Source organism: Porites lutea, chromosome 11, assembly GCF_958299795.1.
Source record: "Porites lutea chromosome 11, jaPorLute2.1, whole genome shotgun sequence".
NCBI lineage: Eukaryota > Metazoa > Cnidaria > Anthozoa > Scleractinia > Poritidae > Porites > Porites lutea.
In genome coordinates this window covers 3,006,812-3,034,664 of record NC_133211.1, presented here as the reverse complement: position 1 = coordinate 3,034,664, position 27,853 = coordinate 3,006,812, and the positions used below count along the sequence as shown (strand labels likewise).

The 27,853-nt window shown below is 38.0% G+C and overlaps 4 protein-coding genes across 6 annotated transcripts in view; 3 read left to right on the top strand and 1 right to left on the bottom strand.

The window, feature by feature from the left end:
• LOC140951723 (4-hydroxyphenylpyruvate dioxygenase-like) overlaps window positions 1–27,853 on the bottom strand; it is a 122,653-nt gene that overhangs the window by 4,720 nt on the left and 90,080 nt on the right. The window contains exons 1-12 of one of the 2 annotated variants that reach the window (XM_073401041.1): window positions 9,422–9,446; window positions 9,312–9,338; window positions 8,310–8,372; window positions 6,095–6,199; window positions 5,530–5,581; window positions 4,937–5,019; window positions 3,829–3,918; window positions 3,394–3,497; window positions 2,825–2,902; window positions 2,021–2,072; window positions 1,336–1,446; window positions 943–1,014 (exon numbers count right to left, since the gene is read on the bottom strand). In XM_073401041.1, coding sequence (XP_073257142.1) covers window positions 943–1,014; window positions 1,336–1,446; window positions 2,021–2,072; window positions 2,825–2,902; window positions 3,394–3,497; window positions 3,829–3,918; window positions 4,937–5,019; window positions 5,530–5,581; window positions 6,095–6,199; window positions 8,310–8,372; window positions 9,312–9,338; window positions 9,422–9,424 — 840 coding nt within the window. In that variant the 5' untranslated portion in view covers window positions 9,425–9,446. Of the gene's footprint in view, window positions 1–942; window positions 1,015–1,335; window positions 1,447–2,020; window positions 2,073–2,824; window positions 2,903–3,393; window positions 3,498–3,828; window positions 3,919–4,936; window positions 5,020–5,529; window positions 5,582–6,094; window positions 6,200–8,309; window positions 8,373–9,311; window positions 9,340–9,421; window positions 9,447–27,853 lie in introns of those variants that run through there. The other variant, XM_073401042.1, reaches the window with a different exon arrangement.
• Window positions 155–27,580, top strand: LOC140951726 (uncharacterized). Of its 2 annotated transcripts, none has more exons than XM_073401046.1 (2): window positions 155–213; window positions 26,611–27,580. In XM_073401046.1, the coding sequence occupies exons 1-2, from the start codon at window positions 183–185 to the stop codon at window positions 27,537–27,539; spliced, it is 960 nt and encodes a 319-aa protein (XP_073257147.1). In that variant the 5' UTR covers window positions 155–182; the 3' UTR covers window positions 27,540–27,580. The 2 variants fall into 2 exon arrangements, with proteins under 2 accessions (XP_073257147.1, XP_073257148.1); XM_073401047.1 differs by lacking the exon at window positions 155–213 and adding an exon at window positions 23,392–23,486.
• LOC140951906 (uncharacterized) lies at window positions 10,574–11,981 on the top strand. The gene has a single exon (XM_073401280.1). The coding sequence runs from the start codon at window positions 10,647–10,649 to the stop codon at window positions 11,949–11,951; it is 1,305 nt and encodes a 434-aa protein (XP_073257381.1). The 5' UTR covers window positions 10,574–10,646; the 3' UTR covers window positions 11,952–11,981.
• LOC140952263 (uncharacterized) lies at window positions 18,866–19,767 on the top strand. Its single transcript, XM_073401695.1, has one exon. It carries the CDS (start codon window positions 18,901–18,903, stop codon window positions 19,765–19,767), a length of 867 nt encoding a protein of 288 aa, XP_073257796.1. The 5' UTR covers window positions 18,866–18,900.

Sequence of the window (27,853 nt, the reverse complement as noted above, 5' to 3'; positions counted from 1 at the left end):
TGCTTCAGTGCCCGGGCATCTCATCTCCCGCTGGTACATAAACGCTTGACCTTGTCAATTTTAGCTTAATCTTAAAAGCGGAGTTAATGTTACAATTTTAAGCTCTTAAACGTTTCTATTCTCTACATGCACTGCAGGTAGCAGCCATATAGCGGAACGAAGTGAAACACAGCGCGTTGATCATGAGTGACAAGAAGTTATCCTCTTTCGAAGGTAGGCTTTTTTTTAATAACCAATGCAAGGGAATTTCGAAGTTTATAGTTAGAAAGTGAAGTCGAACCGATTTGCTGAGAGTTGACGTCTATCTGTCTGTAAACAATATTTGTACGGCTGCACACTTTTTATCGACCAGTTGACATTTTTCCCGATAACTTCTTCACAAATATATATCAGGTATATGCACCTTGCTTTCAAACTTTTCAGCGTGAACTTTCCCCGAGACCCTCCCCCTCCCCCAACACCTTCACTTCCTGGATCAAATTCTCTTTCTGCGTATACTACTACATGAAAAATTTCTGCAATTTGATTGGCTTAGAGCAGTGGTATTTCAGCTTAATTTGAAATACCTGCATGTGAAAATTACAAACCTTTTACGGGTACTAGTGTAAACATATAATAGCATGATTTGTACTTGATATTTGGCATGAATACCACTCGTGATATTTCAAAATTGTCTCAAATTTCACTCGCCTAACGGCTCGTGAAATTACGTATAACAATTTTAAAATATCACTCGTGGTATTTATGCCAAATATCACTACAAATGATGCTATTACCTATACAAATTATGACAAAAAAGTTGTATTTTCCGACCTTATTTGAAAGAATTTGAAGGTAGTACGTCAGAGAAATCAGAACTCGGTAACATCAGATGTGTCAAGAATTAGGATTTACATGACTGGCTCAGAGCTGGGCTTTTGGGTTCAGATTCTAGTGACTTACAGAACTGATGATATCAGATGTATTGAGGGCAATATGCTGCACTCCTGCACTTCCATAGTAGTCTACATACTCCTGAAATACATCCAAAAGTGCAAATCAATAATAATATTACCCTGGATTCTTTAAATTGGGGTTAAGTGTGCAAATATTCAGCAGCATAAAACTGTTTTGAAACGTTAGGATGGGTTTTTAATCATCTTATCCAAGCTTAGACAGTGTTGGTCGCTGCACCGGTACTGTAGTGAACGGCCAGTGTTATGTAGCCTTATGCAAGAAGGCAATATTATTAGACAAAACACACAATTTAAAACTAATAATAAAAAAAAAAAACAAGCGAACAATCAATAAACTAATGAGTACATGCATGAGCATGAAACACCCTTGTAATCTTACCTGTATTTGGCTTTTCCTTTTGCCAGGAGCTGGTTCATTTATTGGCATCTTGATTGTTTCCTCCCAGTTTGTTACCACAATTGACCTTAGAGCACTGTATTCTGTGTGAATCTAGAATATTATATTATAACAGAGGGTAATGGGAATATTAAATACTTGCAAATAGTGAGCTCACAACCCCTGCAGAAATGTCTCGTACATGCCATTCCCTCCCCCTTCACCACGGTCACATAAATGTTTATAAACTTAAATAGAATAAATGATTTGGTACATATTGTAAAACATTACTAAACAATCCTGTTTTTTTTTCTAATTCTTGTCCCCTGCTTGTTATATGATAATTAAAAAACATTCTTCTGTCTCATAATTTTCAGCAGTTTCATGCAACTGTTCAGGGGTGATTTACACTCCCAATTTTGGCATCTCAGACAAAATGATGGAGTGGGAAGATTATTACTGCTTCTTACATGTACTTCTAAAATTTATTTGAAACTCTTTGATTCTGAAAGTTATATACATGGAATAATCTTATTAACCTTCCAAAAGTTCAATGCTGGAAAAAGAGGTCACGGACTTGATCATGGGTGCAGCTATGGGATGGAGGGGGGTTAGCAGGAAGGGGAGTAGGTGAAGAATAGACTACTGTACTTTCAAAATTAAAGAGTTTAGCTCTTTGAAAAAGTACCTGCTTGTCATCCACAGACCAAAACCTGTGAAACTGCAGGTTTCTTTCATACCTTTAATTTAAAGCAGATATCAAAATGTAATAAATTTTAAGGCACTGGCATATAAGGAGGCAAAGTCATAAATGCCAGTTTAGTTTTACCTTAAAGAAACCAGGGAAACTAGTCCAATTAAAAAACTCATGGCTCTTCTCAAGTTGGTTCTCTCCTTTGTAATTTGGGGAGGAGCCACAGCAAGGTTGGGATTTAGGTTACTAGCAATTAGTTTTACCCTCTCATAATTCACACTTACATAATATTAAAAGGATTTCTTGTAAAAACATTAGTTCTTTTGCAGTGGGCAAAATAAAAATTAATCACTGGGGAAAAATTAATGTTGCTCAGGCCCAAGCTTGACAGAAGCTTGGCATTTTTTGAAAACTCAGGAAGGTATGTCAAACCTTTATTGCCTGGAATAGGCTTTCTTCTTTGTGATCACTGTAAGTTACTTGGGTTATGTGGTGGACGTGTCAAAGGAGACAGGGAGGAGAGCAGGAAAGAAATGCTTTCTTCTTTCAGTCTTTACAGTAAAATGCCCACCCAAATTAACCCCACTTTCTACTCTTTGCAATCAAACTCAAAGACCATGTGACTTAATGATTTCACATGCAGGAAAAAATTGAGAGCTCTTGCTCACCCAGGCTAAGATTCATTCACTTATTTACCATGCAGTAGCTGAATTTTTCACTGGTATAATTCGTGCAAAGCAAATTAAACAATCAAAAATGCTCTGCCAGTTTGTGTTTGGCTGGCAGATTTTTACTCACCACTCAGCGATTGACACCATCTGATCATCAGGTTGGTTTCCAACCACATGATCAATAAAAGCAAGTTTTCCTGCTGGCCTGTTAAGAGCAAAATTTAAAAATAAAATAAAAAAATTTCATCTGAAGAAACTGAAGAACGACAGCAAAGTTATCTGTGCAACTTTTTAAACAGTTGTACAGTTGCCTAGTAGAAGAAAGAAAAAAATATAGCCCTTATCTATCATCACACATTTGAATCAAACATGGAAGGCAGGGCTAGGAGAAAAATTAAATTTTATAAAATTATTATTTAATACAATACATGTGTTTCAGAAATATTTAAAAATAATTTTAAAGACGATCAATTCAAAGACTTGTCTAGCTCCCTCATAAGAAATATTTAACTTGCATTCTCAGCTATCCCCATGATTTATAACAAATTATGTGGTGCATTCAGATATGAATATTGTTATATGTTGTTGCATTTTTATGCCCCAGCTGAACACGCAATGGTTGAGTTGTATGGGCTTTATTAACATGATTACATCAGTCATGAATCGGGGGGTTAACTTAAGCCCCACTGAACTTACAGTTTAGCAAGATGGCGTTCTTTGGTCATTGGTAGTTTGAAGCCTGGTAAAAAGACACCATCATAACCCTTTCGCTCAACGAAAGTGTGTGTTGTATCACCATACTACAGATAAACAAAAAAACATATTAAGTCAACTTTATTACAGAAGGGTAAAGAGGAAAAATAGCCCAAATTAAAATATAAATTAATATACTTCTTAATTGTCAACAACCTCAGGAGTACTCAGAAATAGCGAATTTAAAAAAAAATTTATTTATTTATTTATTCATTTATGATATGTGGATTGCATTTGATCTGTTGACTTGAAGTGCTGAAAAAAGCAAGTTGAAAAGTTAGATACCACAAAGGTTCCATTTTTTTCCACTTAATTCATCAATGTTAAAATAATTAACACTAACAAAGCAAGAGAATGGGCATTATTTTTAGTACTTACTGTCTGGACGGTAGCAAAAGTCACTGTGCCCCCTTCATCTGTCTCATCCCATGGCTCTTTAACTGACACAGCACCCCTCTTAAGGGCAGCCTAAAAAGAGAAATAAGTAGAAAACCATCAGGTATCTGTGTACAGTTCCAAAGTTTCAATTTGAGTGATCACACCATAACCAATAATTCTGTGCCCACGAAGTAAAACTTGGTCACAACTTCTATTACATTGCCCAATGGAAAGCTAATTTACCTAAATTTCATTAAAGAGTTTCCTTATAAAGCTTCTGATGCCCAAACCCCAAACCCCACCCCGCTAAACCCAATTGCACCTGTCTACACCAAATTAATGCTACCTTGAATGACATGCACCCCTTGCGAAATGAATTTCCAGAGTTCTGGGAATTCCTAGGAATTCCAGTTTATTCCAAGGCGTACAAATGAGCAAAGATAAAAAACCTTGGAATTTCTGGGAATACTTGGGAATGGGTGAAAACAGCAGTGGGAATTTTTGGGAATTCCTAGCAATTCCCAATAATTCCAAGTTTAAAGGAAACTGTCTCTGGATTTCATGGGAAATATTGGGAATTGCAGACACACACCAATGAGAATTTATGGGAATTCCTAGGAATTCTCAATGATTCCAAAAATTTTAAAGTCATTGTTAACTTGGAAACATTTGGATTTCATCATAAAATTGGAAAGGTTTGGCTGTCAAGACATATATAACCGTAACATTAGAAATGTTTAGATATCTCAAATGTCTACTTTCCAGGGGCCAGGGGTCCATTTCTCGAAACCCATGATAACTTTTCAGGCCCAAAAAGCTGCTTTTTGCCTGTCGTGCTTGCATTCAAGATCAAAGTCTCAATAATTTTGAAAATGATAAAATGAAACTATCAGTTAAAGAAGCAAAATTGGCTGGTTTGTGGGCTAGGAACTGTGCTACTATTCAACAGGTTTTGATTTCAAAATTTGCATCCGGACCAAAAAAGTTTCTGGACCTTTCAAGAAACGGGCCCCAGATCATTATATAATTATTAAACAAATTTATTGACACTCATGAAAAACACATGCATAGAAAAACAGATTTATATACAAGAAATAAGATACTGCACCTTGTAAAGACCAATGCAGTCCTCAACTTCAAAGGCAATATCTTTTACACCATCACCATGGACCATGAGATGTTTTCCCATAGCTGAAAATATGAGTACAATGCAAAAGGCACAAAGACAATAAAGATAATGTCCGCATACCACATTGTAACTACCGACATATAACTGACAATCAAATATTTTCATAAGAAAATAATTATAATCATATGATTATGCATTGTACTCACTATCTGTCTTCTCATTGGCTAAGAGCCTACAGCTAATTTTGGAAATCAGCGCAACCTACAAGATTAATTAGTTACCTGCTAGCAGATAACTGACTATTATAAATCTGTAGGTTGCATGCACAATGCATGATTTCCAATAACAATATCACTTCAGATTCCTTGCAATGGTGTGTTTGTTGTTACTTTCTTCAAAAACAATATTATTAGATTCGGTTTTTGTGATAGCCTAAATAATCAAGGTCTCAGTAAGTGTTATCAGGCTCGGCCTTTGGCTTGGCTGATAACACTTACCTCGACCTTGATTATTCTGGATATCACAAAAACCTCATCCAATAATTGTTTATAATAATTATTATTTGTTCTTACCCTCTGATATCTCTCCTGATGGGTTGAGTGGAGACTGGAAAACAAAAATTATCTGCAAAAATAATAATACTTGAAATCAGACTTGTAATACATTGACAAATGTTCATTTTGATCAATATGACAATCCAGTAGTAATAATAACTATAATAAAAACACCATCAAGCCTGCCGTCTAGAAAGAATCAAGACAGAGCATTTATATACGCATGTGTGTCTGATACTCAGAAAACTAGTTCATTTGATCACCAGATGCTTAAAAAAATTTAAACAGAAACTAATTATAATTCACTCCTTAATCCTTCAACAAAATAATTATTATATATTGATGACTTATTGACAGTAATTTATATAAATTTAAAAAAGAGAGGATGGTTAACTTTAAATCAATGATGATGATGACAGACATCAAAATGATGCTGACTATATAGTCAGTGATGATGGCAACAAATTAATTCAAACAAGGGTAAATGACAACTGTGATGAAATAAATGGCACATAGGTTCAGGTCATAATAATGAGAAACTGCCTGCATATACATGATGGAAGCGAGTTTTAACGATTCTTACCTTTCCCTGTTTGACAGCATGTGATACCACCTGTCTGGAGCCTGTCTCAAGCCCTTTGTATCCAAACGGTTCAAATCCCATTTTAGTACAGTAATATGAGGCTGCCTGTTGGTGTTTTGTTTAGAAAATGCATCAATCACATCAGTGACACGTCTGTGCATAATTAAGTGACAGCTAGTGGTCAACAGCTACAACTAGGAACCTTAGAGTAACTAGCCCGGAAAATCAAGAATCCTGATGATCAAAAAAAATTACATAGTTGAAGTGAAAGTGGGGGTGGGCAATATTTTATTTAATGAGCACTCTGGTTTCCCAGCAGGCTACTCGGGATTCAAGTGACAGGGATGATTGAATGGCAGCAAAAATCAAAACCCAAAAATATCCCTAGGACTTCCAATAAAATCCATAAAAATCCCTGGACCAAAAATTAACCCCAGAAACTGCCAAGCAGAATTTGCGAGCCTTAAAAAGTTTCAGACAGCATCAATGGATATAACAGGAAAAATAACATTAAATATAAACAATAAGAACCACATGTTTGTGCCTGGAAACGCAGGCATACCACGAATCTTGAGATTGTTTTGAATACCCCAAAAAATTCCTCATTAAATCAAGCCACCCAAAAAAATATTACAGAATCAAAAATTTCAACAGTCCCAAAAAAATGCTTTGATCATCCCTATCACTTGAAATCCAGAGTAGCGCCCCCTCCGGTCTGCTTTCCCACTCATAATAATTATCTCACATTGACCAATGGTGAAATAGTATATATATAAAGAAAAATACCTGGCTTGTACATAGCTACTTTAAACATTGACAATGGAAGATTGTCAGACAACATTGCTTAAATTTGGAATTTGTGAGGGAAATATTGCTGATTTTGTCATGGCTAATTGCTAAGTGTTTTGCCACCACCCTACCATCCATACTTTCACTTCACAATATAATATCAAATAATCTTTAACTTTAACTTTAACTTTAACTTTAACTTTATTTGATTTACCACAAAATACAAATAACGATAAAACAAGACAGTTACACAAAAGCAAATGAAAGTGGCGAGGAAGCCCAAACAGAAACCATGAGGCTTATAGACATTGGGCTCCCTCAGAGTAAATATAAAGTTAACAGTAACGGTAAGGCCAGGATCGAAAGCAAAATACAATGAAGGTAAGAATAAATTAACTAATTACATAGACTGAGTTGACAAAATATAAGGTATGGTACAAGTAACAATAAGTATAAAAATAATATCAGACATGGAAGAAATATAACTATATTTACTACAAGATTTATAACTAATAATTCATATATAATTTTTTTTTCAATTTCGTTTTGAATAAGTGGAGAGAATTAGATTCTTTAATATCATTTTCTATAGTGTTATAATAAGTAGGTCCTTGGAAACTGACAGAAAATTTACGAAGGTTTGTTCTACAAGAAGGAAGGTGAAAATCGTTCGCGTGTCTAGTGGCATAGCTATGGACTTGTTTGTTTAAAGAAAAATAATTGTTGAACTTTGAAGGCAAAAGAGAATGGTTAAGAGAAAACATAAGTTTACCTAATTCTAGCTGTCTAATATCGGAAAGTTTTAGTAGCTCTAATTCTTTGAAAATAGGGTCTGAATGAGAATCGAAAGTTGATTTAGAAATAATTCTGATAACTCGCTTTTGCAAAGAGACAAGACGGTGAAGATTGGTTTTGTACGTAGATCCCCAGACGATAATACAATAATGAAGATAAGGATAAACTAAACAATAATAAAGAGTTTTTAGACACGGTTTAGGTAGAAAAAATCTTGCTCTATTAATGACACCTATTGATTTTGAGATTTTACGAGCTACTTGAGAAATGTGTGGTTTCCAAGACAGATGTTCATCAAGGACTACACCGAGGAAGACCGTTTCCTTAACCTGTTCGATTCTCTGTTCGTTTATGCATACTTGCATTGGAAAATGATACCTTTTCTGTCTAGGCTTAAATAACATAAAGTTTGTTTTCTTTAGGTTTAAGGAGAGTTTGTTTGCCTTGAACCAAGTATTGAACCAAGTGAATTATCATGTTTGATATGTCCTTTTCAAGCACAAGCTTTAACCAACAATTGAGAATAAAGATTGTTGGTAGTAAAAAGCATCTTTATGAAAAAGTCACATGTTCAATGTCAGAGAGGTTTGGAGATATGCTTAATTAATAAGATTAAGATATCTATACTAACCTGCTTTGCATTTCCTACCCAGAATGTGATGTGATCAAAAGCAATAAAAGAGCCAGCCTCAGGCTAGAAAAAAGACAAAAATATGTTCATTTAGAGCTTATGTGGTGATCATGAACTTGATCATGCAGTGCATGAACTACTTCTGATAGGCGAACTGGCATAAAAACTTAAGATTTTTGTGGCAGGACACAATGCCCCCCCCTCCCCCTTCTCCCTGCTTGTAAACCCCCCCTGGTTATACGCCCATCTACCTGCAAACAGAAAAATACATCTGATCATAAGTGGGCATGGTCTGGTTCAGTAGAACACCATCATGCAATAAATTAATCCCCCTCCCTCAGCCCCAGGAATGTCAATGGCAGTTCATGCATCCAGGAACATCACAGATTGGTGACTAAAATCTTATCATGCATTCACATTCTTACTGCTAGTAACCTTTATATTAAACGGTACTCAATCACAAAATTTCAAGAATTACATCAATGTGAGGTTATGTAAGCTTTAATTTTCATAAATGTACCTGAATAGTACTAGCTACTAGTTGCTCACTTCAAACTCATAGGGTCTCAAAGGGCCAAATATTTAAACGAAGTCTAACTTAAGCCCCGGTTTAACGAATGTTTGAACCTTCAGATCTCTTCTTTGATATCTTCTCTAGTCTTCTCTATATACTTTCATAAAACTGTTCACAATAAATGATGTTTAGATAAAATCGTTCGGCAATTGAAAATGACTTAGAACGTGGTTTTGATAAATACTGGCTAAACTACGTTTAAATATTTGGCCCATAAAAATTACTGACCACGAATTTCCCGCTTTCAGCCAAACATCGAGCTGATTATTTCAATTACCAACAACAAAAAACTTGTCCCATTCACATTAGTACATTTGACGACCTCAAGTAAAGAGGGGAATTTCATAAGTTTTTGTCACGAAAACGTAAGCACGCTGTGTCGGTGGAACTGAAAACGTGGCTTATTTGCATTCCTTGATCTATCTTACCTTCTCTCCTTTATCCGTATAAGTTGTCTAAAAATACGAAAGAAGTAAAACGAAATATGTCATTTCAACTATAAAACGATATAAATCGGTTAAAATAACAAAATACATGCCATTTTCGCGGTGCAAACGATGTGAAATGGATTAGAAGCTTGTTTCCATCTAGTAAGAACCCAGGCCTTTTTGTTCCTACCATATATGGTCATAAAAGACCAGCCCTCTAATCCGCCCCCTTTTCATGATCATCACCCGAGCGGCATCCTCGGAGACCCAGGGGCAGTCTGACTGCCCCTCGCGACTTCGCCACTCCAATTAATAACGTTTATTGAGGAAATTAAACAAACTGCTCCTACTCCAGTCAAGGAAAAATTTAAACATTAATAACTAGACTCATCGAAAGGCGAATTAACTAGGCTACCATGGCGATTTTTTTTTCTGAGAGTGAGAGAAGCGACGACTGGAAATCAGCTTTGAAAATTGGAGTTACTCTAGCACTCTTCCAGTCTTTGGGAATGATTCCCTTAGAAATAACTAAATTAAAAATATGTGTAAGTCGCTTTAGCTTTCCCAACGTTATCCTCGAAGAACGAATGAAAGTAATTCTTTTTGGAGGCCTTAATAGAATGGTTAACACGATTCCTAAGTCTCCTGTACTCTGCCCTTTTCAACTGATCACTGGTGACAATTGCAATGCGCTTAATTCTGTCTCTTTCCCACATCAATCGTTTGATCTCAGGGGTGAGCAAGGGAGCATTAGAGTTTCTAACTCTCCTTTTCTTAACAGGTGCATGAACGTTGGCTACTGCTATAGAAATGATTGTTTCCACACCTCCCATGCGCCAGTAGGGTTGTCAATCTGCTCAATTGTGTCCCACGGAACCAGCGCCATGTCATTCACAAAGTCATCAGGCACAAAATTTTTATATTGTCTCGATTCAATGATTCGCGGGATCGACCTAGGGCATGTTAATTTACGAGAGACATAGATCAAACTATGATCGCTGCATTCAAGAGGAGATACACCTGCTGTAGCAAATTTGACCGGCTCATTGGTAAGAAATAAGTCGATAAGTGATTTAGTACTTGAAGTGACGCGTGTAGGTTCCTTGATCAATTTAGTATATTGAAACAATTCACAGAGTTCAATTAGGTGTCTAGTTTCATTAGCAGGGGTAACTGCCATCAGATAACAACGACCGAGACCAGGTTGAGCCTGCGATACGAAAAACGTCATGCGGTCTTGCCCACTATTATGTACTATTATGTACACAGTGAACGTCTTCGCAGAAGAACTGCCTAGATTTACACCAGGAGTTCTCAGAAAAACAGATTCAAAACATGGGGGAATCAGAGACAGGTCCTTTGCTACCTTTTGTGGTTCAACAAAACCCACCAATAAATGAGGGAACAGACCATCTGGACCCAAATATAGCCAGTGGAGAAATGAGCCATCCAACACAATGGCCTGCGCCAAAGGAATCTGGAGAGTCCATCACGGACCTTCCTCTACAGAACATCGCTTTTGGTTCTACAGAGCATAGATCAAGTTGGTTCTACTGCGCACTGAGCACAATTTGTTCGAAGATGAAATTTATCTTTGATTCTCAATGGCCTCTGACTTGTTTTTTAGCGATAGCTTTTCTGGGTTTCTGGCTGCCAGTGAAGAGGAAGTCGATATGGCCGCTTACGTTTGTCCCTGTGTTTCTCCTGCTATTCGGAGTAGGAGCACATTTGTATTTCACGCTGACCCAAGACCATCGAAACTATCACATAGGATCAAAGATGCTTCTTTCATCGCTGTGGATAAGTGGTTTCGTGTCGTACGTCCTTGCTCTTTATTACTTTAGATACCAATCGCAAGAGTGGATGAGGGATTTACGCGGACGCCAAAACCGCGCTATCAATGTAGCTCTCTTCACTGGGTTTTTCCTAGTATCATGGATTCTCTTTGGCGATGCCTACTATCAGGTCATTTTTGATTTGGTCAACATAAAAGCAACTATTTTGGAGGATTGCCGACACCCACTAGCATGCAATGCAGTTTTCTATACCTTGGCGTCTTCCATATACTGGGGCATGTATTCGTCCGTTGCTGTTTGCTGTGTTTTCTTCTCCTTATGCCTTGTCATGGCAAATGACATCGATAAAGGGTACAGACGGATATCTACATGCACTGGGACCATCACTGATACATTGGTCATACACCAAGAAATGCGACAGCAAATAGCAGAACGGGTCAATACGATACGTATTTGGTTTCTCATCCATATGTTATTCTATGTTGTAGTTTTATTAGCGAACATTTTTGAGTGGTTGGAGGCTGCGCGACAGCTTCACTTTGTCTACGAGTACATGGCTCAGATTTGCGGTACCCTAGTTGTGCTCTACAAGTTTTTCTTCCCGTTTCTTTCTGCGAGTTACGTGACCTGGCACGAATCAACCCTTGTGCAAGACTTGAATGACAGACTAGATTTCTTGCCGGGCGAAACTTTCCATTCCCGACTTGATCTAGAATTGTTTCTTCAACAAAGTAGGAGACGTGGCTACGGATTTCGTCTTTTCAAGATTCAAATAACCTTGACTATTGCTATCTTTTCCTTGCTTGGTTCAGTTTTTGGGCTGATACATAATTTTAGAAGTTAAGACATGATCCCAGAACGGAAATTAGGTCAATTAGGTCACGCGCGAGACGTGGGTTTTTTGCAGAGGGATGACAGTCGGACACATGAGACCTTGGGCGAGTCAAGCTAGTAACTTATGATGGATCAAAACACTGCGATTCTGTTACTATACTTGGAATTTGTCTATATAATTTAGAGTAGTTGCTTTGTTTAAAACGAAGCAAACACTAAATCAGTACAAAAGTTGTAACAAATTGTAAAAGAGCAAGGCCAGGCCTAGCAAGTCACTTTCCCGCATTCGTTTTTTTCTGGCAAAAACCGTGGTTCTCGCCAAGACTGTTTCTAGCAAAATGTTTGAATTCTCTCAAAACTTCATTACGTAGCTCCCCCACTTATAGGCCCCCCAGTTCCAGCAACCTGTAACCAACTGAAATACATCCAATTATAAGACTCCCCCCTCCCCCGGATATAAGTATCCCTCAAAATGTATTAAAATGAATTTGATTTATTATGACGTTTTAAAGTTTAATTAAAAACCAATCAATGTAAAACGTATTTTGATCAGCACTACTATAGCCTGTTTTGAAGCACCTTTTATATTCCGGTTATAAGCCCCCTCGGATATAATAAGCCCCTCCATTTATTTTGTAAGCCCTCCTAAAACCACTACTAAGATTTAGAAGCCCCGGACTTAAAAGCGGCAGTTTATGAGGGGCACCCAACGAGAACATAGTTCAAAACCTCTTAAACATAGCACTGTTGAACGTATTTTAGTATTTAAACGGTAGATATGGGCATATTTTTATCCCCTAAAAATTTTTCATCTGTTCGGATTTCCTAGCTGAAAGTCTAGTGATCCGAAAATTAAAGGGGTTCAAAAGTTACCATTTCGAAAATTTCAGCCAGAAAAAAGGCTTCCGAAAATTCTAGGTGACCTTTTTAGGGTAAAAATCGCTTAAAAATGGGCAATTATACCAGTTTTTAGATGTTCGAACATCCTAGGAGAGGCAGGCAAGCAAGAAATTTTACAACAAATGTTCCGAAAATTCTAGATCTCAAGTCGTTTTCCGAACAGATATTTTCCAAAAATTGTCGTTGGGTGCCCCTGGTTTATGGTACAGTGGATCCCCGCTCTACGGACACCCGTATTACGTATATAACTAACGGACAGTTTTGTTTGTCCCGACTAAAAGCTCATACGTTTTCTATAAAATTAACCCACTTTATACGGACCCGGTTAATACGGGCAGCGAGCTTTTCTCCGTGTCCCGAGTCAAAAACTCTCATATCTCGTCAACCCCGCGTTACGGAAACTAGTTATCTGCGCACTGCCTATTTTCATTTTCACAATCATGAGCTAATTGTAGAAATTGTACAGTAAATGACAGATTTCAAAAAAGAGTGACACGAGGATCCTGCTAGTTGTAAACGTTGGATCTCTAGAAAAGAGATCTAATCAGCCAAAGTATAAAGAATCAAAAATGAGAAGTCCAAAGACTACTGCAAAGCTGATTCAGAACAACGTGTTTTGTGTTTTCATAACAATATTTCGGCTGGCCATACCAGCCATCTTTAGGTTTACAGATGTTACTGAACTTACGTAGGAATCACAATATTATATAGATGAAGAATGTCGCAATAAAAATCGTTTAAAAGAGAGAGGCGGAAATGACGTACAACACAAAAACTGGAAAGGAAAAATACTAAGGATATGGATTACAATAATTCGTCACGGCGGTTTAGGCCAGGAGGTTCAAGAGTCATGGCTTTATCTATCAAATGCGACTCCCTGTTCTTCCTGTGTTTGACCCTTGTCCGGGGGGGTTACTCTTTTTAATTTTTGCTTGGTATGTGCAGGAGTTCCTGGTATGTGCTGCTGGCCTCTCAGAGCCCCTACCCCATTATAGGCTGTTCTGTGGCCAATTATAGACCCCATCTTATTCACTTTTGGGCAAATGTGTAATTTTCGAGATTCCGCCTTAGTCACTTTCTATTTATGTATCTACCTTAAATTGAATGAAGAACACTTTACTTTTCACCTACAGTACAAACATTCTGGTACGTTTCCTAACCGTAAATATGGAGAACTGTCTTACCCCAAAAATTAGAAAATGTGCGACCCCATTCTAGTAACTCTATTGAAAATGCTACCCCATTATAGTCAATCCAGTCGTGAAAATGCGACCCCATCCGGCGGCACATCCCCATTAGCCTCTTATAAGGAAGTACCCCCCCCCCCCCCCCCCGAACCTTGTATTGCAGTGACGCCCTTAAACAGAGTTTTCTTCCTCTTATTACACAAGTTTGGCTTCCTTGGCTTTATTCTACAGTGTTTGGTCCTAACGTTCCTCCTTTTTGTCTGTTTTAGTCTTAATATCAATAGAGAGCTTTAGATTCTAAGACGAGTACGACTAAGATGAGATTTCCTCAGTACTAAGTAGTGCGCGCGCGTGAGGCAGCGTCATTTTGGTGGGAAAACTTGGAAGCCGTCGTCATTCTACTACGAGTTTTAGCAAGAATGTCGTAATGACGGCAACGAGTTATCAAATGCTAGAAGTTTTATCATTTTGCGCACGAGAGAGGGCTTAACGTCCTTTAATATAGATATCAGTGCTATCGTTTCTAATAAAAAACGAAGCTTTCCGGGGTGTCTATTTTTTGAGAATACGAAAAAAAACGTTAAGTTAAATCTCGTCCTCCTACTGTCGCTCACGAATCTAAAGGTCTCTAATAATTCATGTGTCCGTGACGATTTTTCTGAGAGCCCCTTTAATACGGACACACTGGCATGTCCCCTCGGTGTCCATATTAACCGGGTTCCACTATCAGTTCTACATTACACATGCACTTAAAAACCGCTTAATCAAACTATTTGTCGAATAAGGAATTTATAAGAGTGGAGTGGCGGTGTTTAGAACAATGCCATTTGGAACAAAGCATTTATTACTCTGGGATTGAGTGAGGAATGCGAAATTATATCTTTTATGCACCTCCTTGTAAGATCTGGAGCCACTAGACTGAGTTGGAAGGGCTTTTCAAGTTTAATATTTGGGACCTTTTACTTGACGGGTGGAATAGTAAGCCTAACCGTAAATGAGTTCTGACAAGGCTAAAACATGCAGCTGTAAATGGCCGTCAACAATGAGACTTTTATTGCGAGTTCTGGTAGTCAGAGTAAGGGAAAACGCCTTAGTACTTTTAACTAGTTACTGCCGGACCCACTAAATGTCGCGTGTAAAGACGTTATGAAAGTAAGGCATGTGCGCAACAGAGGATGGTTAAGCTGATGTCTCCGATTTTTCCTGAGGGGAGGGGGGGTCTGTACACAGGCTAATGGACGAGCCGGAATCAATAATATTAATTGCATATGGTAAATATCTTAGTATAGGACATGGTTTTTCTGATGATTGCAGTATTGTTATGTGAACTGGTGTCAAGCCTGATCTTCATCGATCTCAAATTTAAGCCTTTCTTTTCGTACGGACACCTGTGCCTTGAAGAACTCACCACGAGTTAAAGCAATTGTAGATATTTTTTCAGCAGCATGGAACATATGGCAAGCCAGTAAGGGCCTCTTTTCTCGTGGGCGCCGTTTATCTCAGCACGCGGCCCGCCTTCAGTTCCATCTCAAACCCCAGTTATTGGTTTTTTTTATTATTATTTCTCGTTTCCGTCGTGGTCTTCGTGGTTTCTCGAGCTCTCTAGTAACGCTATCAGGCGAAACAACTCTTGATGTGCGACGATTTCGTTAAAAAAACTGAAGATTTGATGGCCACCCGCAACGGAAACGACTTCCGCCTGCACCCATAGAGAGGCTCAAGTGGCTTCAAGTTTGTTCAAAACTGTTAATTACTAAAAAGGGCACCTGCAGCTTTTAGTAAACATCTACCATTAAGTTCAGAAAAACACAAACTTCCGAAAGTACTGATAAGGCCAAGGTTTAAAAGATTAGTTGTGTTGTTTGCTTAGTATGTGATAGCTTAACGTTCGAAAGGGAAGAGAAAGGGAATTTGTGCTCGAAATGCCCTTCCCTTTCCATTTGGAACCTGCCACGCAGGCTCAGTAGTAAATCCGAGAAAGATACTGGTTTGGCGGGGGAAGGGGTACTCCCATATAACAGTAACAGTATCTTTATTGTGCCTTACTCCCGATATGGAGGTATCGGTCCATTTACAATAAAGGCCATTTACATTTAAGTAATGATAACGTCTATGATATACGCACCATAAAATAATAATGGACTATACCGGTATGTACCCCTCAGCAGGGCACGCTTTTTGCCTCTCTCACCCTGAAACAGGGAATTAAAATCACACTTTTTCACTGGAACGAGATGTAACCACATCTTTCTTCAGTTTTACCCTGGAACAGGGACAATTTTTTGCCATAATCCGCAATTATTCTGAATCAAGGTTAGGTGCGAAACTACGCTCCCCTGATAATAATAATGCGAACATTTTTGTTGTTTATTGTTTGGTACAGGATTCCTATTTTTACCATTATAATCTAGAACGAAGTCACCAATTCATCTCTTTTTGTCTTCCGGAACAGACCGAGAGTCTTAAAGACACAGGTTCCGGAGTACTCCAGGGGTGCCGAGAGATGGGGGAAACCCTGGAATGGACTCAGCAGCCTTCTTTACCTTAAAAGGAATTGTCCTTTGCAAACGAAACACAGTAACTGGTGAAAAGAAGGAAGGAAAGCCGGAAGAAGGGAATAAGAACCTACCTAGTCTATATAAATTGCTAATAACCAAAATACGATTTTGTCAGACTTGCTAAAATTTAGGTTCTTACACGCGGGTTTTTACTATATATATATATATTGGAAAAGTTTCGAGTAAAAGGAACTTGTTCGTGCCAAGCTCATTGATAACTGTTCTTTCTAATTGTCGTGCTGTTTCTTAAAGGAATATTTTCCTTGTTTCTGTTATTGTGTCATTTTATTGGAAACGATTTGTTTCACCTTTACCGCCAACAGGTGACGAATTATCTATATATGCCACAGCAACTTCCACCTCAGTGCATGTGCGAACCATGAAGGGGAAATATTTTACCGTATGTGTATGGGGAAATACTTTATGTGTATGGGAAAATATGTTATCTGTATTTGGCTGTTTGAAAGGGAAAATTAAATAGGAAGAAGAACAGCTGATAACTTGATCACCTGTTTTCATAGTCAGTGCCGCTAACATGATAGCTTGTCGAAACTCAAATATCAGCTAAATACTCGCTAAACGTGGACTGATTAATTCAAAAGGCGCTGGTGCTCATGATAATTCACCGTATATTTATCCCGTTGCAGACACACTGAAAAACTGAAACATAGAACCTGAGGGAAGCATTTTTGTCAGTTTTATTAGGTAGAAAAAACAGATACTTTTGGAAAAACAAGAAGACAAAGCTGTGACCTTGCACTAGCCATCTACATGTTTGCAATCTTAATAAGAGGTTAGTGCAATAGAGTAAACAAGCAGAATGATTTTGTAATAGTCTTTGATAGAGTTTTTCTTGGTGAATGATATTATTATGAGAATTAGTGATACGGCGATCTGCCCATGGATATAACATTAAAAAAAAAACTCTTTCGGCATTATGAATACTTGTGCCCTGATGAACTTACTAAGCAGGCAAATAACGAGATTAACGAAGAAACGTACTTAGAGAGTTTTGAGGAGGAACTACCAAATTCAAAACAAGACGACTTGAAGCTCCTTCAAAACAATTAGTTACAAAAGGGTTACCTGAAGCTATTAATAATAGCAACTCTACCATTCTGAAAGTTCGCGAAAAACACAAACCTGCGAAAGTATAACTGATGAGATTTAAACTGTGTCAGCTCGAAGATATTAGCTTGTTAGCTACTCTAAAATTCGAGTATAAATAAAGTTTTATGTTATGTTATGTTATGTCAAACTGATACTAGTAAAAGTCGATAGTCAGGGCGAAGCTACCTGTGCGCCATAACGAGCGTGCGTACCTGAAAAAATATCTTATGCCCCATTCACACCAACTAAACATGTTTAACTAAACCAGGTTTTAAAAATTGAAAAATAGTCATGGAAAACTGGAATACGGGTTTTTACAGAGGATTCAAATTCAATATGTTTTGTAATTTGCGCCGGGACTTAATTCGCAATCCATTCAAGTCAGTAAGCAGCTTATAATTATATGAAGGAGACAATTTTAAACCATGTTTAACTAAAAAGCTTTTAAACATGTTTAAGCTTTGGTGTTAAAGGGGCTTTAGATACCTTAAACTGCCGCTTATAACCCCTGGGCTTATACATCTTCGTAAGGGGTTTTAGGAGGGCTTATTAACGGAGGGACTTATATCCGACGGGGGCTAAAAACCGGAAATATGCTGTAAACTGCCGCTTATAAGCCCTGGGCTTATACATCTTCGTAAGGGGTTTTAGGAGGGCTTATTAACCGAGGGACTTATATCCGAGGGGGGCTTATAACCGGAAATATGCTGTAAACTGCCGTGCTTATAAGCCCTGGGCTTATACATCATCGTAAGGGGTTTGTCGTTTACAGGTAGATTGACATTTAACTGGAAAGGCTTATAAGTTGGGGGTAATGAGCGGCAGTTTACGGTAAACCAAAAAATAATAGTAATAAATTAAAACAAAGTAGAGAAACAAAGAAGGAACAGGGGGAAAATAAGGGACAGTTGAAGAACGGTGCCCCTGATAGTTACCACCGTCTTAAAAGGCAATGAGGGTGCACAATCTCGTTCGCGGAGTCCGCATTACCCTTGTCCAGCGGAAAGTTGCCCGAATTAGAATTAAATTAGTGGCCTCCCTTGATGGCAATGAAATGACAGGAACTGACCGAATTTAACGTATAGTGACGTTCTTTTATAAGTAACGTAACCTACTGCCTAGACAAGCTTAAATATGTGTTAAAAAATTAAACTATAAATTATTCCTTGTCTGTTTTACGCACGCCTTTTCAGATTCAGTTGCTATGGTGACAGAGCCTGCCACGGATCTTTCAGTTCCACTCTTAAAAGAGTCTATGGAAGAACCCAACCTAACATTTAAAGGAAAGAAAAAGGCACGAAACCCCCCGTGGAGAAGAATGTTGGCCGTGGTTTACAGCCTGTTTTTGTTCTGGCAATTGATTGGGATGTGTTTGTACCTAGTTCGCGCGGCCACGTGCTTTAAACATAAGGTCCCCACCTACAAGTGTGATATAAATGCTGGCTTCAAATATTCAGCGGAACTACAACTGTGCTATTTGCTCAGCGTATGTCTTCACCTTACCATTGCCATTATAATGCTTCCAAAGATCTCCGCTTTTCCTGGTTATGAGGCAGTTGTCCTACAACTGAAAAGCCTTCCCCAGTTTTGGTCACTGTGCTTCTTTCTTCTGGCAGCGTCGTTTAGATATCTGGCATTGTGTATTTTGGGCACCTTTGGTGAACAAACCACATTCTATTATCCACTACTTATTTCTTACTCCTTGTATAACGTTTTAAGAGCAGTAGCTGTTTGCATATTAAATTTCACCCAGCTCAACACGTTAAAGAAGAAATCGGCTAGGACGCTGTTCGTGTTTTCAAAATTGGCAATTTTGATGATTTTTATTGAAAACCTTTTGCGTTTCATGGTCTCTCTTTTAGCATTCTCCATGAACGCCAAAGACCTCATGCAAGAAGGACAAGTCTACTACTCCTCTGATGTCTTAGTTGTTTTCTTCTTTCTAGAAAAGTTTGGTACAAGCGGCTTTCATTTTAAAATAATGAATTTTTTCTGGCAAAAACTGTTTTATGACGATAGATATGTTCTCTCTGGCCATCACAGTCCTCACGAATTTAGTTTAGAGAACTGATGGATGGGCCATTTCAAAGAAGTTGCCCCAAGCCTCTGTTTCAAAGCGAGGCTAAGTGCAAAACCGTTGATAAAGTGTCTGCAGTATGCAAACGTTCGGAGCCTAGGGACATGGTTCGACAACCATCTGAGCATGAAAACCTCCATCAACAAGACCTGTAAATCGGGACTCTACTATCTGCACAATAATGGGCGCATTAAAAGATTTCTTAGCTTTGAAGATAGAAATTCGATTGTTCAGGCAATAGTGATGTCGAGAATAGACTATTGCAATAGCCTATTGTATGGTGTTGCCGCTACGAACCTTAGCAAGCTAGCTCCAACGGGTGCAAAACGCGACAGTCCGATTGGTGTGCTCTTTGCCAAGACATGAACACGTCACATCGTCATTTATACGTCTTCACTGGCTGCCGACTAAGTTTAGAATCAATTTCAAGATTACTTTGCTCTGTTTCAAGTGCATTCATAGACACGCCCCTAATTATCTAAAAAGCATGGTCGCCATCAAGAAGACTTCGACATACAACCTCCGCTCGAGCACCAGTATCCAAGGCAGTTGGAAGACCGTTCACGACGATAGAAAAAAAACGCTTGGCGATCGAGCCTTTTCCAATGATGCATCCGCCAAGATCTGGAACACTCCCGCAATCATTACAAAATTTTAACACCTCTCTGAGTCATTGCTTAAAACTCGCTATTTTAGAGAAGCGTTTAATTTATAATTTCTTTTGAGTGTTTCATATAGTATACATCTTTGCATTTTATTGTAAATTCAGAATTTTAAATAGGTAACATAGTAATTTTGATTCAATTTTAATATGTAAAGCGCATTTGATCATATCCTCCTGTATGTTAATTTGGGCGATATAAATATTAAATATTATTTATTTTTATTTTTATATGAAAATGTTTTTTTTTATTCTCGTACAAATAAAAATTCAAATTCATAAGTAAGGTTTTGCACGCAGCCTCGTTTTAAAAGTCAGAGTTTTGAAACTCGGAAATGGTCTATTACCAAAATAAAGTTAGACAGAGGCTTGTACAGTACTTCGGTTTATGTTATAATAAAGTTATTGTTTGTCCGCATAAAAATAATGGAAAGAGAGACTCCAATAGGCAATATAGCAACATTTGATTATCATCAATCAAATTCATATTCTCATTAATCTAGTCCTTAGTTTATTCATGTAAGCGCAACCTCGCGACAACATGACCATAATTTCATGTAATGGTTATTGGAATAGGCTTTCGTATATTATGAATAATTATGCAGACCTGATCTAGATCTAGAGGCTTTGCAGGTGGGACGGGAAAAGCCAGGGAAAAGCGCACTGGGGACGAGGTTGCTAATCCACGGATGCAAGAGTCACTTTCAGACAAAAAAAACCCTTCACTTTACTTTATTGCCTTATTTACAAGGAATGATTGTTATAGTCTCACACAGAGAACTGCAGTTTTGACAGTTAAAAACTATATAAACTGCAAAATGGGAAGAGCTTGCTTTTAAAGATATTTAAGGCTCAACAGAAAACATTGCTGGTGCGGGTTAATTAACAAATTTGGATTCTTTCACTGCGTAGAAATACCTACGTGTATTTATACTTTGTCTTAGCTGGTGCATCAATCGCTAAATTAACCGTATTGTTGATCTCAGCGATTAGACGAACACCAAGGCACGACAGCAACCCATCCACGCTGTTGCTAAAGCTGTCTGTTTTCAGCTTTAAGAAAGCTTGAGCCTCTGCATCGAAAGCTGCTTTGATACTATCAGCCTCGGCCTGTGCTTTGGATAGAATCAGGCCCCGTCCACACGTATCCAGAGATTTTTGTATCCGCAAATTTTTTTATGCGGATACACGTAGCGTCCACACGTGTCCGCTGATACGCTCGGTGTATCCGGAGATTTCTGTATACGCTCTCCAGAGTGGAAATTTCTGTATACGCTGTGTATCCGGATACGTGTGGACGCTGGTATCCGTATATTTTTGTATACGCTGACGTCACAGTATCAGAACCAGTCTTTTTTTTTTAATGCGCATGCTCTGTTGACTAATCCTTTGAGATGTCCGGATACGAATCGGATACGTGTGGACGGTCGTATACAATTCGTATACGCTACGTGTGGACGCAGATATTGTTGTATCCGCATAAAAAAATTTGCGGATACAAAAATCTCCGGATACAAGTGGACGGGGCCTCAATCTCGCCTCAGACTCCGCTCTTTGAACAGTTATCTTTGCTTGTGTTACAGCTTCCTCTTTCTCAGCCTTGGCTTGCACTACTTGTCGCGGGCGCTCATTTTCGGCAATTTTGATGTTTTCTTTGGCTGCTTCTTTCTGACGGATTACTATCTCGTATAGTAAGTGTCTGAGCGCTTGATATTTTGAACCCAGCGTGAAGAAAAAAAAACGGCTTTCACTGTGAACGTTGGAAGTTTTACTATGAAACGTAGCAACAATTTTCCCACTCAAATTCCAGAATGAGCATAAATCACCTCTTTCACTTTCACTGCCAACAATCAATCAACAGACTTTATTTTAAGAGGGAAGCACGTGATAGTAGTGAAACTGATCACCCTGTAGCCCCCTATAAAATAAAACCTAAGATATAAAAATGAACGATGACCTACACTAAAAATAATTTTTAAATGCAAAAATGAAATAGAAATAACTCAGTATTGATTATATATCTCTCTTTATAATTCATACAATACTATTTATGTTATTCTAAAAAGTAAATTAGTAAAGCGATCATGATCATAGTTTATCTAGTAATAAACCATCTAAAATGGCGTGCCGAAAATGTTAGTTTCTTTCTGCCTTTCTAAAGGAGTGTTTATTAGTGTCTATTTGAAACTTTTTTTGTCCTTAGAGTTTTTGAGCGCTTTCTCTAAGTTATTCCAGTCTTTAATTGATCTAACCGAGAACGTTCGCCCCTCTTCAGTAGAGTGGTTTAGTTTGCTGAAACGTGTGTTTCTGGAGTGGACATCAGAATTCAGTTGAAGCAAAGATTTCAGGTATTCAGGAGTTTTGCTGAGTCAGTGTTCTCTTGAGAATCAATGTGCATCTGCTGACGTACGCGTCTTGATAGACAGGAAGCCAATTTAACGTTTTGAATAAGAGCAATGAGCGTGGTGATCTATATATGCACAGGAGCCCATCAAATTTGATGGGCTCCTGATATGCGCAATACTACTTACGCCTCAAAACATGTTTAAACTTTCGGAAATGGGGAAAAATGAAAAAGGACGATGAACAGATGATGAGTTCATAACCTGCTTTAATTGGCGCTAACATGTCAGTATGGCGAATTGACCACTCCAGAAATACCGTAACATATCATAATACTCTTTGTTTGTCGCTTCAAAATTTTGCATAAGCATTGTCTTCAGTTTCTCTTGGGAGTTAAAATAGCCCCAAGAGAAACTGAAAACGATGCTTATGCAAAATTTGAGGTGACAAACAAAGAGAATTATGGTATGTAATGGAATTTTCTGGAGTGGTCAATATCACGAGGTTCTTTCAGTAGTCAGCTATTAAAAGGTTCGCTTAAACGTGGACTGGTAAGTATTGAAGCATAGAAACTGAAAGAAGAATTTTTTTGTCAGTTTTATTTTCGGTACTGACAAACAGATATAAATTATACCCGTGTGAAAAAAGTGGAGACACAGAACTTTGACCATTTACAAGCTATGTACAGGGTTTGCAAGCTTAACAAGAGGTTAGTACATAACACTGAACATGCACAATAATTTTATAACAATCTTTAAGTATAAGACACGGTTTTAATTAATTGAAGATAATTTTTCCGGCGCATGAAAAATATGGCAAGTAAATAAGATTCCTCTCTCACGGGCGTCATTTAATGGTCAAACCCCATTAATATGGACACTAAGCTGGCGTAAAGGGGACTATAGAAAATGTCCGTATTAAGCGAGTAGAATTTAGAGAAAATGTTAAGGGGTTTTCTTTCCCCAGGGACAAAGCAAACTGTCCGTGATAATGAGGTGTCTGTATTAAGCGGGTGTCCACAAAGCGGGATTTGACTGTTATTGTACTGTGTCTTACCACTCACCCCGTGTTCAGTTCCAACTAAAAGACTAACTTTTTACCTCAATAACGGCAAGTATAGTATATCTTTATTTTTCCTTACTCTCCAAAGGAAGGCATTGGTCTAGTTACAAAAGGTTTTCATGACTACAACAAATTATATAAAATATGAACGGAAACAACAAAATTATACGGCATATACTATTTCGATAATAATTATCCTATAATTTAATTAACTAATCAATTAGATTTTTGACTGAGGATCTGTTTTCGTTTTTGAAACATTAGATGGGCATATTTGGCTATAACTTGTGAAGTATTGTCATTGTCTAATCTGATTAAATATAACGTTCTATCATTATCTGTTAAATTGATGAAGTTTGCTTCATTTTCAGAAGATATGAAAACAAAGTTTCCGTCTAAGACTATCGTATTCAGTACAATCAGTTAAGAAGTGTTTCTCGTCTTCTATACAGTTTCTTTTGCAAACTAAACAAAGCCTTTCCCCCCACTGATATAGAAGCTCCTTTAGGCTTCCTTTATCTTCATATTTCCCTGTTTGTATACGTTAAGTATGAACTCTCAATTGCAGTTTTAGTCATACTCGGATTCTATGAGCTGGATTTCTAACTATCTTTAGGTATTCTTCTATGCGATAATCTTTTTTAATTTCCTTGTTTGTATGCTTTTGTCTACGGCTATCCGAAAAGTCGTTTTGAGCTTTAAATCAATCTTGAGAAAACTTTTTTCTGCAACTGTTGTTTAATGCTAGAACGAGTGTTCTTAACACATTGCTGATTTTTTATTACCTCGTTTTTGTAGTGCATTTGTCAGATTGTTTCGTCACTATTTAATAAACTATAAAACTGACAGTGATTTCTTGCGTAAAAAAACGCTTCATTTAAGAGAGGGCTGTCTGATTTTTGTTCTAATCTTTGCTAGTAAAAGGGAAGCCTTTATGTCTATAGATAGAGGGTATCGGCCAGGTTCTGCTCTACAGGCTTTGTTTTCTGTGTACCATGGGACATTTAATGTTTGTTTAACTTGCTCAATTATACTTTTATCAAAATGTGTCTTAAAAGATAATAGTTCTGGTCCCCATATTTCACAACCGTAAAGTAGTACAGGTTTAACAAGGGCATCGAAAAGTTTATTCCTTGTCTCGACCGCTGAAGAATCAATGTTCGAGAGTAATTGTTAAATTGTGAAGACGATTTTGGTAGCCGTTTTACTAAGAATTTCCCTTGCGTAGGCGTAACGACCAGATGATGTCATTTCTATTTCTAGGTATGTTTGTTTTTACCAATTTCTATAATTTTATTTGCGCATTTGAAATTTGTTTTGTTTTTGTTTTGTCTATTACCGCTAAGGTCCGCTAAATATGATGATATTAGATTTTTTGGTGCATTTATACTTTGAGCTTCCATTCTTGAGCGTGTTTAGCCTGCGTAGCAGGCGCTTGGAAGTAGTAGGTAAAAGAGAGAACGGGCGCGCGCGAGGGAGACACGCGCGGGTGTCTCCCCTCGCGAGTCTCCTTCTCGCGCGTCAGTTTTTTTCTTGTACCCACTACTTCCAAGCGCCTGCTACGCAGGCTAGAGCGTGTTTATGATTTACATCCAGCGATTGTTGCAATCCTTCTGGTGAAATACTAATTACTAACAGATCATCAGCGTGATCACTTAAATAACACTGCATTGCGAGCAAATCATAGACTGACCTTATAATACAAACGCAACAAAATGTCGAGGGTTGGTTTGCTTGCAAATCCAGTTCCCAGTTATATGGCGAGTTGCGAAGACCTCCTGTACCTCGAATCCTGGTCTGAACGCGGCGTATATACCGCACAGCGTTATTCTATAACCAAATTGTTACTAACTTTGCGATCTTAATCTAGCTCACATTTATAAGAGCTTCTTGTCTTGAATGAATATCAATATCCTGCACAACAGTCACATATGTCTTTCAAAGAAGGAGTATGTGAAACCTGCTTGAGTTGCCGAAAATAAGTAACTGTGATTTTCAATCAACACTCACTTTGAGTTTTATACTGATCTGACGGAAAGATTAACAAACGCGGACTTGTATGTCCGGCTTGAAGTTTTGAGTACACCGGTGGTTACGGGTTTTCAACTGGCCAAACTGTGCGGTGTCGGGGTACAGAGTGGGTGCATGACGACATCTTAAAAACAGTTTGTTTCTCTAAATATCAGTCATGAAAGCGCGGAGGCAACTACCCCGTGAATCAAAATCAAGAAGGCTTTAAGTTTGTCCAAAACTGTTTGGTAATTATAAAAAAAACATTAGAGCAAGAGAGAATGATCATTCTCTCTTGATTAGAGCTATTAATAGCCTCTCTACCATAAAGTTCCCAAAAACACAAACTTAAGAAAGTAATGATAATATTTAAAAGTTTAGAAAGTTTAGTAAAACTCGGAAGTTGCTACCATCTTAATATGTTGTCTAATGCAACGAGGACTTATCAATTGATGACGATGATATGATAGAAAACTAACTTTCACTTTGTTCAATGATGACGTTCTTGTAATGTTTGATCATATAAGCAGTGTGTGTCATTATTTCAGAACATGACGTGCTCTTATACCTGAAGATGATCTTACACAAGTTAAAAACATGTGTTACATTACTTAATTAGCCTGTGTTCCCTCCCCTAAAAAAATCTCTCTCCCCGACATTTTTTTTCCCGGAGGGGATCGTATAGGAGGGGGTTTCTGTGCACAGGCTACGCTTAGTGATTAGAGAATTATTCTTAGTCTGTTTTTCTCACTAATTTCCAGATTTAGTTGTTATGGCGACAGAACCTATCACGGATCCCTCGGTTCCACTCTTAAAAGAACCCAACCTAACATTTAATGGAAAGAGAGAGACACGAAGCATTCTGTGGAGAAGAATGTTGGCCGTGGTTTACAGCCTGTTTCTGTGCTGGCAATTGATTGGGATGTGTTTGTACCTAGTTCGCGCGGCCACGTGCTTTAAACATAAGGTCCCCACTTACAAGTGTGACATAAATGCTGCCTTCAAATATTCAGCGGAACTGCAACTGTGCTATTTGCTCAGCGTATGTCTTCACCTTACCATTGCCATTATAATTCTACCAAAGATCTCCGCTTTTCCTGGTTATGAGGCAGTTGTCCTACAACTGAAAAGCCTTCCCCAGTTTTGGTCACTGTGCTTCTTTCTTCTGGCAGCGTCGTTTAGATATCTGGCATTGTGTATTTTGGGCACCTTTGGTGAACAAACCACATTCTATTATCCACTACTTATTTCTTTCGCTTTGTGTAACATTTTGAAGGCTGTTGTTGTTTGCGCGGTGAACTTCGCTAAACTGAGTCCCTTAAAGAAGAAATCGGCTAGGACGCTGTTCGTGTTTTCAAAATTGACAATTTTGATGATTTTTATTGAAAACCTTTTGCGTTTCATGGTCTCTCTTTTAGCATTCTCAATGGACGCCAAAGACCTTATGCAAGATGAAAAAGTCCACTACTCCTCTGATGTCTTAGTTGTTTTCTTCTTTCTAGAAAAGTTTGGTACAAGTTGCTTTCATTATATAATAATGAACTTTTTCTGGAAAAAACTGTTTTATGGTGATAGATATGTTCTCTCGGGCCATCACAGTCCTCAGAAGCCTTGTACCCAGGCCAGTTCACGCTATCCGAGTTACCAGAAGAGTCTTGGAACCGACCGCGAATTTTCCAGACAAGCTTGACAGGTGACGTCACATCCGAAATCGCCGAGGACGACTGGGAACGAGGCTGAGTCCTCAGGAATTTTTAATGAAAACTTTATTGATAAGAAAGCTAACTATGTAATCCTATTTACTATTTATTTCGCTTTAAAACTATTCAGTTAAAACACTATTTACAATTCCTTTCGATTACAAAAAAAAGAGGCTTAATTTCCATTGAAAAAATTCATACCATTCAAAATATATATATATTCGAAAAAAAAATTCAATTAAAAAACGGCTCATTTCAACTAAACCAATTTATGAGCTCACGCCGTTATCACACACGCTTCGGT

What these genes read in the sequence shown, in the direction of transcription:
- LOC140951906 (XM_073401280.1), top strand. Translation starts at nt 10,647, where the DNA reads ATGGGGGAATCAGAGACAGGTCCTTTGCTACCTTTTGTGGTTCAACAA.
- LOC140951726 (XM_073401046.1), top strand. Translation starts at nt 183, where the DNA reads ATGAGTGACAAGAAGTTATCCTCTTTCGAAG. An exon ending in GAAGTTATCCTCTTTCGAAG is followed by an intron (nt 214 to 26,610) that starts GTAGGCTTTTTT and finishes ACTAATTTCCAG; the next exon opens with ATTTAGTTGTTATGGCGACA.
- LOC140952263 (XM_073401695.1), top strand. Translation starts at nt 18,901, where the DNA reads ATGGTGACAGAGCCTGCCACGGATCTTTCAGTTCCACTCTTAAAAGAG.